Here is a 16,472-nt window from a genome sequence, read left to right on the forward strand (position 1 = left end):
TGACATTTCAAGAAAGAATAAATAAATATTGAATTACTTATGTGATTAGACATATTAATTTATAAGACCTATGTGATAAAAAAAAAAGGCAAAAATGCAAAACTGACCCTCTAATATTTCATCTTTTTTCATTTCAGTCCTCTAACTTTCAATTTTTTTCAATTCAAGGCTCCGTTTAAAATCTGTCACTATTGCCGTTACACACACCAAAACGACGCCGTTTTGCATTTTTTTTAAATTCGAAATTAAAAGAAAATTTTGAAAAGAAAAAAAAAAATAAAAAAAAAAGAAAAAGAAAACATTAAGGGGAACGACACGTTGTCTTCGCTTCCCTAAATCAAAANACCAGAAGATAAATGAGAATTAAAAAGAAGATGGATAAAAGATTACTTAGCAAGTTAAGGAATGAACAAATGAAGGTGCAGACGACGGGTGCAGGAGCTGAACGGATGGGTCTCTGACAGGTGTGACGGACGTGCTCTAACAATATATTTCAGCAAAAAGAAGAAAAATGAGAGGAAGAGAGGGTGATATTTATAGAAGAGGTGCACGGAAAACGAAGCGACACCTCGTTCTAAGACAACAGCCATTAAAAGAGTGACACGCCTCACAGGTCATAAGTGAGTTCCTGATAACCTGTCAGGGTACGGACATAAGCCTACAGAGTTATGTATCATGGCCGTTGGCCTGAGACTTTGAACCGTCACCCCATGGGTCCGTTTGCTTATATATGATGGACCTATGGGGTGAGGGGGCAACTGAAGAGGGAAAATGTATTGTGACAAATCCTAGTATAGTGGGCTGAGCTGTTCACTGTTCATGGGCCGTAAAATAGACAAACCTATTATGTGCAAGACCTGTTGAGGACGGATCCGTAATGAACGAATGGAGTATAGACGGATTGATTGGCCATGGGTTAGACAGAAACCCTAAATAGGAATACTTACGGCACACACCATAGAATCCTAAGGGAAACAGAATCCTAATGCGAGGAGGACTCCAGAGGTTACGTATATTGATGAAGATCTTCTCTATGAGGAAAAGACTTGTCCATCATGTTTAGGATTTCTCAAAAAGGATTCCTATATGGAAAGGATTTCGACTCCAAGGAAAAGAGGTCAACATTCGACTACTATAAAAGCCCCAATACCCTCACAAATCAAGGTACGCATAATTGACTCTCTCTAGTACTTTGGAGTTGAAAAAGATTCTAACTTGACTTTCGAAGGGTATTTGGCCGGTACCACACCGGTACTCTCTGTTTAGGTATTTCTCCTTTCTAGTGTTGTGCAGGTTGCATTCTGAATGTGAGAGTACATGTGGCTCATTGGTGGTTTTTTCGGTATCATCACCTGAGTTGAGAGTTAGGTGACTTGGGTCGGTGAGCTTGGGAGTTGGGAGTTGAAACCGAGTGGACATTTTGAAGCTTGAGTTGAAACTGAGATCGAGATTTTGAAGGCTTGAAACTTGAGTTGATTCAGTTGAAACGGTGAAAGAGAGGGGAGTGATGGGTCTGTGAGAGAGAGGGGAGACATAGAGCTCAAAGTAGAGAGGGGAGATGGAGACACGACAGAGTTGAGAGGTGGAGAGGGGTTGAGCAAATGATTCATAAATGACTTAGGGTTTTCAGTCTTGAAGGTTAGTTTGAGTTGAAATGGTGCGTTTCGCAAATTATTTTTTTCTAAACTTAAATTTCGGCGTGTATCCTATCGGCCTGTATCGGTGGTTTATGTTGATACGATCCGATTCGGCCTAAGTCGGCACGAATCAGCCTGCGTCGGCACGTATTGCGAAATTTAAAAAAAAAAAAAAAAAAAAAAAACTGGACATGGTCGATGCGCAAGCAGTGGCGTCCCTTGCGCATCGTCGCGTTGGATGCAGGTGTGGCGGCCAGTTTGCCGCGTCCGTGCATCCCATATTATTGACGCCCATAGCTCGCAACTCGTTTGTCGCCTATAATAAAACAATAATAAAGTAGGGGCATATTTTTATTTAATGGTGAGATTTGAGAAGATAATAATGGTAGTGACGGGTGATTATGATCGAGTCTGTCCCTTCACATTCCTTTTCCTTTCCCACTTTTTTATAATACATGTTATGTCCTATACACAGTGAGACCTTAAACTTGCACAATTTTGTTTTTTGTTTGTTTGTTTGTAATGTAATGGGGTTTGGAAAATGAATTTTCTTTACAACCCCAAGAAAGATTTCATCTTTGTAGCAAGAAGCCCATTTCATTATGTTTTGGGTTCTGGGTTTTGCATATTATCTTCAAAATTATGTGTAGAACTAGAATTCAAACAAAAAGAAGCACATCTGTTGTGAGTCTCGTGACAAGAAGCTTACAAAAGGTTTAGATTTTGAAAGTCTTTTATTGACTGAAAAATAACAAATACTTGTCAGAGACAAGAGTTTAGTGTGGGAGACAATGCCAAAGAAAGGTTGAAGAACGAAGGTGAAAAGTGAAGGGTCACATTTGAGTAGGTGTGGAGAGTGTGCAATCGATGGGAGCAGCAGTGTTTGTGTTTGTGAGACTCTCAGACTAGGGAAAAGCTTTCGTTTCATTTGGGACTGAAGAGGGAGTGAGTAGGAAAAGATTAGAGAATTCTTTGGGAAGATCATGTCACGTTCTTTAGGTTCTTCCGGAAATATATTGAAAATAATTTTTTTTATTTAATTTAATTAGAAGTTAGGATTTATTTGAAGTATTTTAAAGATTTTTTTAGTCTATTTCATTACTCATAATATATAATTTACGTGTCACAATTTGATTGGGCCAATTAGTACAAGTTTTTTTTTTTTGATACAGATTAGTACAAGTTATGTGCGGCACTTAACTAACATATCAACAACTTTTTTTTTTTTTTTTTGAGAATCAAAAAATGGGAGTCTTTATGGTCATATTACACCCCCGGGCAGGGAGCCAGTGGCCTCGGTCAGGGAGTTCGTAGTCGGTACCTATTCTGTACCCTCTGTGTGAGAGTCACCTCACATTTTGTGAGTACACCTCACCACTAAGTTTACCCACCAATGAAAGCCTACGGGTATTGACCACTAAGTTTAACATATCAACAACTAATTGAGAAAGAAGCTAAGATTCAAACAACATATAACGTTAGGATGTAAGAGTTATTTGAAAAATCTAGTCCACTATCATCATTAATAATAACAATTCATTATTATTTTATTCTTATACCATCACCTGTAACCCTAGTTACATGAGCTTACATAAGAAAATATTACCATTTAATACTCTAAATGCATGCTTTTATCTTTTGATGATAAAAATTCAGATCTGTTTTGTTATATTTAAAAGAATGATTTTTTGATAACAAAAATTCAGATCTGTTTTGCTATGTATTTAAAAAAAAAAAAAAAAAAAAATCTAAGAAGAGAATTTCACTCATAATCTAAATTTATGCAATCATGAATTAAAATAAACACAAACACAGTAATACATAATTTCTTTCTTTATTTCAACAATTTGCATGTATTAAGAAAATATATTTGCATCTTAAGAAAGATGCAAATCAGTTTTGATTTGAGAAAAATTTAGATCTGCATCTCGTAAAGATGTAGATCTCTTTTTGTTTGAGAAAACTTAGATCTACATCTAAGGAAGATGTAGATTTATTTTTATTTTGAGAAAAACTTAGACCTACATCTTATCAAGATGTAGATCTGTTTTTGTATTGAGAAAAATTCAGATCTGCATCTTATAAAGATGCAAATCTGTTTTTGTATTGAGAAAAATTCATATCTACATCTTATAAAGATGCAGATCTGTTTTGCTTTAAGAAAAATAATTGTTCACGTGCAGATTTATTGACATTCAAGAAAAAGATTATAACAATCACATAAAAGCAATCATGCTTTAACAAAACAACAATTTACAATTCATGTTATGGATATTTTGAAAAAGAAAGAGATATAACATGCATCATCACATCACAAGAAAAGGGGTGAAGGAAACAACCTCTTGTGTGAGCACACTTTATTCTTGAGAGGATGTTTTAGGGTTCAAAGAAACTTATTCAGTTATCTTTGAAACCTAAAAACCCTAATTTTGCAACAAACTCAGAGAGGAGATCAGAAAATATGGGTGGTTTAAGAGTAAAAAATGTATGCCTCCTAGAGCATAGAAAAAAAGTGTTGAATTATTAGGTTCAGTCTCTATTTATAGAGGCTAGAAGACTCTAAAAAATAGGTACGAACGATTAGGGTTTGAATCTAGACGCATCCTTTTGCGAAAAGATCGAAAAGGGTATGCATAATTGTCACTCGAAGGCCGTTAGGCCAAAGCCCACATAAGGGAAATTTGACCCTTTTAGAGTGTCGTTCGGCACTCCAAAAGTGCTGAATTGGCCCTATGGCTCCAAATACACTTTCGTGTTTGGGTGCCGTTTGGACTCCTTTTCTAGGGTTTTTTGGCCGGTTCTTGTACCTAGACGCGTTTTCATCCTCCGCCTATGATTTTTCATCTCTTTTTTGGATAATTCAAGATATTTAAGGACAATTATCTTATAGATAAATATCCTAAAATAAATCTTGATAAAGTTCAGATTATCCACTATTTTATTGTTATCCAATCATCCCTTTTATTCCCATGCATGCATCTCTATTTCAAACACTAATTATCAACCAATCACAAAAATTATTTAATTAATTTTGATTGTTTAACCAATTAGAATTAATTTAAATTGATCATGTGTGGTCGATTCTACCTAGACACAATGCATGTTGACTGTGCAAACTTGATCATGCGATATCTTTCGATCTGATAGTCCGATTTGATAACCGGAAACACTGCTATGACCGTTAGAATCTCAAGATCATTTTTATGATATGCAATGAATGAATTAATGCATGTAATGCAAAGACAAAATGATGCATGTAATGCAAGAACAAACTGATGCATGTAATGCAATTTTGATTTTTAGGGTACATGGATTGGTCATTCAAGTTATTCTCCTTGATTAAATTATAGGTGCAAAATTGAGTGTCTATAGTACCATATAGACTAGGCAGTCACAAAAAAAAATCTCAAGGTCCATGGATGTCCCTTTAGCAAGAACTTCCAAAGCTATGTTAGAAAAATTAGACCAATTTTCCAAGCTATCCACTAGGCAATCCATCTAGTAGCTCCACAATTTTCTGGCTAAGTCACAACTAACCAAGGAATGAGAAATAGTCTCAGGCTCTCTTCCATAGCACAGGCAGACTTCATATACTGTAATTCCTCTTTTTTGTAAGTTTATTAATGTTGGCAAGCCATTCATATATGCTCTCCAGGTGAATATTTTAGTCTTTGCTAGGATGTTTAAATGCCACATCCTTTTCTAGAGTGGGATTCTATATTCTCCTATAGAGCATTCCCCTTCTTCCTCTTTTTCTATTAATTTAGAAGCAATATAATAGACACTCTTCACAGTAGACACCCCTTTATTATTACCAGCCCAAATAATTTTATCATCTAGGAGATTATAGCCTAGAGGGATATTGAGAATTATATTTGCTTCAAAGGGAAGGAATAAGACAATGTTGGCATTCCATCTTCTGGATTCTTTATCAATGAGGGCTGATACCATTCGGAAATTGTCAAAGAGCCTAGGAGGAGAAATTACCTTGTATGTTGTGGGGGTAGGCAACCATTTGTCCAAAAAAAATTAGTCTATAGTGGCGTTTGTAAACGCTACTATAAGTATAAAGTGACGGAACAATAGTGGCGTTCTTGAAACGCCACTATAGCCAAACCACCACCAAAAAAAATTTTGATTACCAAAAAATTAATTTTTGGTAATCAAAAGAATTTTTTTTACGTGAAAAAGTTTTTTTTTTAATTGAATTAAGATTGTAATTAAATTAATATTACAATTTTAATTAAATTAAATGATACAAAATGAAACAAAATACGTTCAGCAAATTACAAATCCAAATCTAAAAAAATACAAATTCAAAAAAATACAAAATACAAACACTATAGTCCAGCAAATTCAAAATGAAACACAAACCCACCAAAAAAAATTCAAAGTTAAACAAAATATGCTCACATCCAAAAAAAAAAAAAAATAGCAACTCCACCCCAACACATTCAGCCACCATAGACCAACCTGCAAAAAGAAATCATCAAATAGATTTCAAAATTTTCACTACTTTTTTGGTTCTATTAACAAAGATATTATCACACTTGAGATCTCTATACCTATCAATAATAAAAAGCCAAAGAATTCACAAAAATTAATCAAGGAAAAGACCAAAACAATCATTAAAATTAAAAAAGAAAAAATACTTACTTGCAGCACCATCTTCAAATCCAAAACCCACTAACATTAACACTACCACAAATAAAATAGGGGAAATAAAATCAAAATGGAGAGGAAGAGAAAAGAATAAATCTAGGTGTGTAGTGAAAGAATAGTGAAAGAAGGAAAAAAAAAGAGAGAAAAGAAGAGTGGAGAAGCTAGCTTGACGTTGAGAAAAATAATTGATAAGGTGAGTGGGAGTAAGGGAGAAAAAGAAGTCTGAAGAAGTTTGAAGAAGTTGAGATAAGGGAGAAAAGAAAGAAAGAAAGGGAAAAAAAAAAAAAAAAGGAAGTCTGAAGAAGTTGGCTAAACGTAGAGAATATGAATTGATAAGGTGAGTGGGGGTAGGTGGGGTTAGGTGGGTTTTGAATTTTGAATTTAAAATTTTTTTTGTTTAGTTCTTTTATATATATATAAATGATATGTACATAATATTTTCACAATATTTTTACAATAAATTTTAAGTGATAGATTGTTACTAGTTGTTATTATTGGGAAAAAAAAGTAATCTTAGTGTTAAGTTCAAATTTGAACTAATAACAACTAACCACTTATAATTTATTGTGAAAATATTGTAAAAATGTTGTGGACGTAGCACCTCATATAATATATATATATAGAGAAACGCATGTTCACAACATTTTTACAATATTTTTACAACAAATTTTAAGTGGCATATTGTTACTGGTTGTTACTATTTGGGCAAAAAAATAATCTTAGTGTTCAGTTTAAATTTAAACCAATAAAAACTAACCACTTATAATTTGTTGTGAAAACGTTATAAAAATGTTGTTAATATAACACCTCTCATTTAAATATAAATATATAATAATATATATATATATATATTACCTGAACGTTGAATCAATTCGGTTTTTTTTTTTTTTTTTTTTTTTTTTTTTTTTTTTTTTTTTTTAAGAATAGTTTAGAATTCTATGGCATATTCCTAAAACAAATCATAGTTTTTGTGTTTACGGATTGATTTTTTTTAGTTTTTTTTTTAAATTTTTTAAGGAATATTTTGGAATATACTATAGAATATTCTAGGAATATTCTATGGCATATTCCTAGCTAGAATATATCACCCTTTTTTTTTTTTTACGGATTTATTTTTGTTTAATTTTTTTTTTTTTTTTAAGAATAGTTTGAAACATACCATAAAATATTTTTACAACAATATTTTTATAACAAATTTTAAATGGTGGGTTGTTATTGGTTCTTATTGTTGGGTTAAAAAAGCAATCTCAGTGCTAAATTCAAATTTGAACTAACAAACAATTAGTTACTCATGATTTGTTGTAAAAATATTGTTAAAATGTAGTGAAATTTGTTGTCAAAATTTTTTTTTTTTTTTTTCGAACCTATAGTGGCGTTTGTCAAACGCCACTATAGGTCGTACACCTACAGGGCCTATGGTGGCGTTTGACAAACGCCACTATAGGTCCACACTCACAAGGGCCTATAGTGGCGTTTGTCAAACGCCACTACAGGAAGGTCTATAGTGGCGTTTGACAAACAAACGCCACTATAGATCTATTATAATTATAAAAGAAATTAAACCCAGCCGAAAAAAAAATTTTAAAAAGTAAAAAAAAAAATGCCTATAGCAGCGTTTGTAAGACCACGAGAAACGCCATTATAGGTCAGACCTATAGTGGCGTTTTTAAAAACGCTGCTATAGGCCCTTAAAAACGCTGCTATAGAGTACCTATAGTAGCGTTATATAAAACGCCATTATAGGACTTGCTGAACGCAGCTATAGGGTACCTATAGTGGCGTTTATATAAAACGCCACTATAGGGTACCTATAGTGGCGTTTTTGACAAACGCCGCTAAAAAAAACGCCACTATAGGCCAAGTTTTTTGTAGTGGAGAGAGTTTGGATACAGCTGAAATAGCCTGCGTTTGCGTTTTCTGTGGGTTTCATGCATTGTTCACGGGACCTGCAAGTAGGAATTTGACAAAATCAACTTTAAAACAGGGTCCTACAGTACTATTCACATATTTAAAAATTATTTTCCTACAGGGTTTTCAATTTTCAGTTTTCAGTAATAAGCAACATCCAAACAGACCCTAAATGTTAGTGAATGACTAATGTTTTAGCAGAAAAATCCTACAATTGTGATTGGAAAAAAAAATTTATTTATAACTTGAATTGGAAAAAAACTAAATAAGTTTGAAATGAAATAAAGATAAAGCATTAAAGCTAATAAAATAGTTTGAATGACATTGCCGTTGATATTATCTTGAAATATTACTGTTTACCAATCTTCTCAATGTGATGCTAACATATACAGAGAGAAATATCTTATGATTTAACGAAAAAAGAAGATTCACTACCCCAAATTCATTTATATCAACATCAAAGTCATTTATACACTTTGCTTTACATAGACAATGACTTTGATGTTGATATAAATGGAAGATAGACTAATAGTCTCAAGGTGATGGTCATCTGGGTGGTTTTTTTGCTTCTAGTTTAAAATAAATGTTAGTGTCAAAAAGTATGTGCACATATATAGGAGCGCACACATGCATGCACAAAGACGCAACTAAAAATAAATATAAATGGAGTCAAAACATAAACATAAACATAACATATGCTTATACACGAACTAGCTAACTAGATTCAATAATTAACGAATAATAGAAACAAAAATTGTTAATATATATGTTAATCAATTAAATTTAAATGTTTATAAAAAAAATTTCATGAAGAAAGAAAAATTTAATAAACTTTAAAAGATAATTATAGAGTTGTTTTATTTTCTATTTATTATCTTTAGTTTTAAAATCTTACTTGTAATTTACAATTTTTGCTCACTAACTTATAAGTTTAAGTCTTAGTGGTATATAGCTACAAAGTTTATTTACCTTATAAACAGTTGGAGAGTTTCCTTAACCGCTAACTTTGTTGGGCTTTTCTATTTATATATATATATATATATATATTTTTTTTTAATAAATTTGACACAAGTACATTTTGTCAAAAACAAACCCAAACCCAAACAGCCCAAACCACATGAGTTCAAGTACATGAATAAACTGATGGATACTTACTTTGTCAACCTCAACCTCAATATATAAATAGTGCACTAAAATATCTCCAAAAATGTAGCAAACTTGAAATATAAGATGTAATACAAATCCTTTGTACCACATTTCATATTCCACTTTTTGTTCCACCAATTATATATATATAGAGATGGGTTCAAGTTATACCTGGTGTAACTCTAAAGAGTTACCCTTTTTTTAAACCATTGGGTTTAAGTAGATCCAATGGTTAAAAAAAAAAAAAAAAACCCTCATTAATGCAAATATTCTAATTGATCTTGTAGGGACTCAATTTGGATTGACCCTAAGTACGAATGAGTTTTCAGCCCAACAAACCCAAACAATAAATTTTTAGAGTAAAAAATAAAAAAATAAAAATTGGTCTATAGTGGCGTTTGTAGGTGGTCCTATAGTGGCGTTTGCAAACGCCACTATAGGGCAGTCCTATAGTGGCGTTTTTGTAAAACGCCATTATAGGTCTATAATGGCGGTACAATAGTGGCATTTGTAAACGCCACTATAGCAAACGCCACTATAGCTAAAATGGGCCTATAGTGGCGTTTTTAGTACCTATAGTGGCGTTTCAAAAACGCCACTATAGGACCAGTTTTTTGTAGTGCTCTTATACATATAAGTTGGTGGGCAGAAAATGATATAAATTAGTGTTATAAATCAAAAATAAAAATGCAAAATAAAATAACTTTATAATTTCCTTTTAAAATCTATTAAATCTGTTCTTCTTTGTTAATTTTTGTATGTAAACATTTAAATTTATGTTCTTAAAGTATATTGTTACTCAATTAGTTGTTTTTTGTTTCTCTAAATTATTAATTGTTGATTTAGTTTGTTAGTTTTTGTATATGTATAAGTTTTTGTTTTTGTTTTGTTCATGTTTTGGTCTGTTTGTGGACTCTTGCTTTAGCTCTGTCTTTATTCTAAACTACTCGTGAACCTTCTCAATGTGCGGGTAAGTCTCAACTCATTCGATTAGATTTTGACAATTTTTATTTGTAATTTTTATCTTTTGACGTTTTCATTATGGTTGGGTATGTGAAGCACTCCTTTAGTAAAATAAAATAAAATAAATAATAAATATATAAATATATTGTTATGTTCCCGAGTTTCCAAACATATAGCTAGTTTTTAGTTTAAGCATTTCCTTCTATGATTCTTGAAAAATACTAATCAACGAAGAGTGGGGAACCTCTAGCTGGTTTTTGTTTAGCAAAAAAGAAACAAAATGTTTGATAATTTTACTATTAAGTTGCACAAATGAGAAACTTCATCAAGAACATGTTCAATAATGATTGCAATCAAGTTATGATCTAGAAAAAATATAATGATGAACTTATCAAGTTGATATTACTTATGGATGAAACAACCTTATTTAAAAAATATATAAATAAAAATAAATAAAACATTATTTAAATAATGTTTCTTTAAGTTTAATATAAATCTCCAAGAACACATGTAATGTGACTAAAAAAGGAGCAAGAGACATGAATGTTACATTGTGATTAGCCAAAAAAAAACTCTAGTCAATTTATATCTTTCTCTAGTGTTGCATGCTCAAGTCTTATTTTGTCAAAATAAATAAATGGAGTCTATAAGATTTTCAAACCATAAAATATAAAATTTTAAAAAAATAATCCCAAGATTTTTCTCTTGCTATATAAGCACTAAAAAAATTACACTATTAATAGAATTTCTTCTTGCCAAATGGACGTCCTCCGTTTTCCCAATCAGCAAGCATATTTGGTAATTTCATCTTTTTTTTTTTTTTTGGTAATTTCATCTTTAAGATAGAAGCAACCGAGAATAAGAGCATTCACTTTGAGATAGGAGCAACCGAGAATATTGAAATACAAAATTTGTTAGTACTCCTGTCATAAATACAAAGCCGCTATATATATAAATTTTTAAAATATATAGCAATATTAATTTTTTTTTAGTAAGAATTATAGCAATTTATTACAACCAAATTTATAGTCAAACTTTCTCAATACAAAAATGATAATTTTGACATCCTAATTAAGCGACGAGGAACATTCTAATTAGCTTAATTGTTTTTCATATCTTGAAAACTTCCAAATTATGTTCTCGTTTTCGGTGACTCAAATTCAAAATTTAGAGTTTTGAGTTATAAAGAGTGAAAACAAAAATTCAGCCAAACATGCTTTCTTAACGTGGGGCTTGAGAATTGAGTGACAAAAACTAAGTTTTGACGCTCTGTTTGTTTTGATGGAAAACCATCGATCTATAAAGATAATTTTCTGTATTCTTTAGTGTTTGGCAATATAAAAAAAATTAAGTCAAAGAAAAATTATCTTTGGTCAACAAGAAAAAAATATGGCTTATTTTTAGATATTGTTTTCCATTAAAATTTTTTAAAAAACAACTTAATCTTACAGCAAACTAAATAAAGAAAATTAAAAAATTATTTTTCAACTCATTTAAAGTAATTACCAAACATAAGAAAATAAAATAATTTTACGAAAAATATTTTTTTTAAAATAACTCATTTTTTAAAAAATACTTTTACCTAAACAAATAGGGCGTCAGAGTTACAGTTATGCTCAGCAGCTCAACACAAATACCCTCCACCAAGTCGGCCGAGTTTACATAACTCCCGTTTGTGGTTGGAGGGGTTTATGTGATTCAATTTGCTGTTGGTGGAGTGACACGTTTATAATGCCCTGGAAAGCGGTGCAGGAACATGCAAATGTTGTACGGTTGTACTAAACCCCAGGCTGGAAAGTTGTGGAGTTAATTAGTGCATGCACCTAATTTGTAGACAATTAAAGCTTATTGTGTAAGTAGTGGAATTAAATTTTTTGTCAGTCAAGTGATAGCTTTAGGATTCAATTATACATTTGGTTGCTCAGTGCTTGTAGCTCTAGCATTTTTTTTTTAATATTTAGTACTTATTTTATCATAAAATAATTAAGTTATTTATTGTACATCATGTAATACACGCATTTTGTCATTGACACAATCATAATTTCTAAAACCTAACTTTTATTATATTTATATAATATATCACAAAAAATTTGATAAGTCACATTTTAGGATTTAAGATTTAAAAATGTCCTAATCAAGTTAGTAATTCTGTAATTTTACCATTATAACTTATAATTCTTATTTGTGAGACAAAATTTGGCATGGTCACATAATGCTCCATGCTAACAAGCTCAAAGAATTTGATTCTCATCAAAAAAAAAAAAAAAAAAAAAAAAAAGCAAACAAACAACAAACAAGCAGGCCTAAAGAATTAATGTTCTTTTTTTTTTTGTAAGTGACACATAAGCTATTGTACATGGCTGGCGTTATTGAATATAGCGTTTTCATATCGTTTCTTTGGGAAATTTATTGATTAGTCGGGAAGCATTACTCCCTCCTCTCATGAAGCAATGCTCCCAAACTACACAATAACTACCCTCTTTTTTGTGGATGCTATTGATAGATTCATTTCATACATTCTTTTCTCACTATACTGTTACTTTCCGATTGGATACAAGAAAATATCATATTTATGGTCTCTTTTGGTTGATAATTGTAATTGTATATAACAGTATTGTAACTACATTGTGGTCTTGGAATGTGGAGCTGATCAATGGCATTTCTCGTGAAGGCAACTGTTGAGCTAACCTTTTAACGCTAGCCGAGGGCAACAACACAATGGAAAACATACTGGCCGACCTTTTTGTATTCATCCCTCTGGTGCGCCCAATGATGTACGAATCAAAATTTAATTGAGCGGTTTGGCATGGTTTTTAATTCATTATCAGCCCTTTACTCACCATCACTTTCACAACCATACTCTTCATTTAACACACATAAATATATATCCCTCTGGTGCTGTAAATGACTTGGGCAGTCTTGTGGCTAATGAGATAATGGTGGTCTATTCAAAGAAAATCACGTAAATTTTATTCCTCACGTAGCTTCATGGCATCTATATAAACCCTCCATTACCTTCATTTTATCTCATCAGCTACAAGATAGTCTCTAGTTTCTCGTTTCACTTTTTCCTTTCCACAATTATAACCCTTCCACCAGAAAAACCAAAGAATCCTGAACCATTTCTTTTCCCCATAGTACATATATATATATATATATATATATATGGGTAGCCTCAATTCTGACAACGTAACCAGCCACATTTCTTCCTCTAACATTAGCCCTTTGGACCCTGAGGAGTTCAGGCGACAAGGCCATATGATCATAGATTTCCTAGCTGATTATTATCGCGATGTAGAGAAATACCCGGTTCTAAGCCAAGTCGAACCGGGATATCTCCAAAAACGCTTGCCAAAGTCCACCCCACATAATCCAGAACCCATTGAAACCATTCTCCAAGACGTGCAGGAGCACATTGTTGCTGGTTTAACACATTGGCAAAGCCCAAACTTCTTTGCTTACTTCCAATGCACTAGTAGCATGGCAGGGTTTCTAGGCGAGATGCTTAGCACCGGCTTCAATGTGGTCGGATTCAGTTGGATTGCATCACCAGCAGCTACTGAACTAGAGACAATAGTCGTGGATTGGCTTGGAGAGATACTTGAGCTGCCAAAGTCTTTCCTTTTCTCTGGCAATGGCGGGGGTGTGCTACAAGGGACTACTTGTGAGGCCGTTTTGTGCACAATTGTCGCTGCAAGGGATCAAATGCTAAGCCAAATTGGAAGAGAGAACCTCTTAAAGTTGGTGGTTTATGCTTCTGACCAGACACATAGTGCAATCCAAAAAGCAGCACAAATAGCAGGGATCCATCCAAAGAATTTCAGAGCCATCAAGACTTCTAAGTCAACATCTTATGCACTATCACCTGACTCACTACGAGCCCAAATTCGCAAAGTTGTGGAAGCAGGCCTAGTTCCATTGTTTTTATGTGCCACCGTGGGAACAACTCCAACGGCTGCCATTGATCCACTAGATAAGTTATGTGCTGTGGCAAAAGAATATGGAATGTGGGTTCATGTTGATGCTGCTTATGCCGGAAGCGCTTGTATTTGTCCTGAGTTTCGGCACTTCATCCATGGTGTTGAGGATGCAAACTCATTTAGTCTTAATGCACACAAAGTGGTTCTTAACCACTTTGGATTGCTGTTGCCTTTGGGTAAAAGATCCTAGTGCCTTGATAAAGTCACTCTCAACCAACCCTGAGTACTTGAGGAATAAAGCCACGGATTCAAAGCAAGTGGTGGACTATAAAGACTGGCAGATAACCTTAAGCCGAAGATTTCGTTCCTTGAAATTATGGTTTGTGCTTAGAAGCTATGGTGTAGATAACCTTAGGAGCTTCATGAGAAACCATGTGAAAATGGCCAACCTTTTTGAAGGGCTTGTAGCTAAGGATAAAAGGTTTGAAATTGTGGTCTCTAGAAAATTTGCCATGGTTTGTTTCAGGATTTTGCCATCAGCACTAAGTGATAAAGTACACAAAAATGATAAGCTTGACATAGTAAGCGAGGAAGATGCGAATGAGGCAAACCGCAAATTGTTGGAGTTTATCAACATGTCGGGCCGTGTCTTCATGACTCATGCTGTGGTCGAGGGAGTATGCGTGATACGATTCGCCGTTGGTGCAACTCTATAGGAGCGACACGTTAACACAGCTTGGGAAATGGTGCAGAAGCATGCAGATTTCATACTAAGCACTTGAAAATTATGGGCTCTTCTTGTGTAAGCCTAGCTAGGCTGAATCTTCTTTGCATGCAGCAAGTAAAAAAAAATTTTCGTACAATAAATGAGGGTAAGAATTTGAAATTTAGTTCTTCCCATGAGAAGAATCAATCCCCTCCACCATTTGTTAAAATATTACCAATGTAATTTTGAATTTAAAAATAAAAGCATGAGTTTGCTAAGTGTGTTTGCAGAAAGATTATAAACTAGCTTTTTTTATTTTAAGTACTCTTTGTGGTTCTCATATTACTTTTTGTCTTAATTTTATTTAATCAAACTTTTAGTTTTTAAGAAATACTAGTCGCGGACTAGTATAAATATTATGTAATGAGATATAAAGTAACCATTGTTTCAATTATTGTCTATTTTTTTTATAAAATAAAAAAATTCTACAAGTATTTTTTTAATATCTTTTTATCTCTAAAAATATATCATTTTTTTTTAATGTTTGATTAATATTTTTTTAAGGTAAATCATGTTCTTCTAACTTCTATTATAGTATATTATATTTGCTTAATATACAACTAAATTTCATAAGTTTCAAAATTATCATCTCTTAAGGAATAAGGAAATTATCATAATAATCAAAACTCATTACAAAATTATAATGTTATCTTAGCCAAATTTAAAATGAAACTAAAGGAATAAATAATAGACTTAGACTTTATAATAATTTATTACTCAAACAATTGGCAGACATATTCAAATTCCTGTTTCCAAAAAAAACTAAGTATTAACCAAAACTAAAATTCAACCAAAGCTATAAAAGGGAAAGAGAAGACTTTCTGATGGGATATTATAAATAATAATAATAATAATAATAATAATAAACACAATACCAAAACACATATTAAAAAAAAAAAAAAAAACTATCAGCCTTAATTAGAGTTATAAGAATGGGATATTATAAATAATAATAATAATAATAATAATAATAAACACAATACCAAAACACATATTAAAAAAAAAAAAAAAAACTATCAGCCTTAATTAGAGTTATAAGAAAGAACAAAAATTCACCAAAAGAAAGTAGAGGGAGAGAGGGAGAGTATTCACAGTTTTGTATGGGAAAAATATGGATTGAATGGAAAAACGATATCAGATTTATACAAAATAAAATGGGTAGAAGAATAGTCAAAACATAAAAAAGTAGAAGTATAACGGTAAAGTAGTTGGAAAATAAAGAGGCAAAAATGAAAGTGAAAGGAAGAAGGCGTAATAGTAGGTATGTGAACTAATAGGGAAAAGAAGAGTTTTTATTTTATTTTTTATTTGAAAATAGGGAGAAGAAAAGTTTAAATAGAGAAAAGAAAATATAAAAAATAAATGAATAATGTGGCTGCTGATGTGGCTCAACAGGAGTATAGCAACAATAAATGTTACGTTTCAGCTTTCAGTAATATATAGATGCTAACTTTTAGGCTTTTTGTCCCA

The 16,472-nt window shown here is 32.3% G+C and overlaps 1 protein-coding gene and 1 long non-coding RNA gene across 2 annotated transcripts; one reads left to right on the forward strand and one right to left on the reverse strand.

The window, feature by feature from the left end:
• Window positions 1–5,857: 5,857 nt before the first annotated feature.
• Window positions 5,858–6,588, reverse strand: LOC136064925 (uncharacterized). Its single transcript, XR_010626569.1, has 2 exons — window positions 6,294–6,588; window positions 5,858–6,110 (listed from the first exon to the last, which is right to left on the reverse strand). It is a non-coding gene; the product is annotated as an uncharacterized LOC136064925 (long non-coding RNA).
• A 6,893-nt stretch (window positions 6,589–13,481) lies between these two features.
• Window positions 13,482–15,018, forward strand: LOC111987526 (tyrosine decarboxylase). The gene is given in 2 exon segments (XM_024019250.2): window positions 13,482–14,432; window positions 14,434–15,018. Coding segments are annotated over 2 exon segments (1,536 nt in total).
• Window positions 15,019–16,472: the final 1,454 nt, after the last annotated feature.

Source organism: Quercus suber, unplaced genomic scaffold (genome assembly GCF_002906115.3).
Source record: "Quercus suber isolate HL8 unplaced genomic scaffold, Cork oak 2.0 scaffold_800, whole genome shotgun sequence".
NCBI classification, from domain to species: domain Eukaryota; kingdom Viridiplantae; phylum Streptophyta; class Magnoliopsida; order Fagales; family Fagaceae; genus Quercus; species Quercus suber.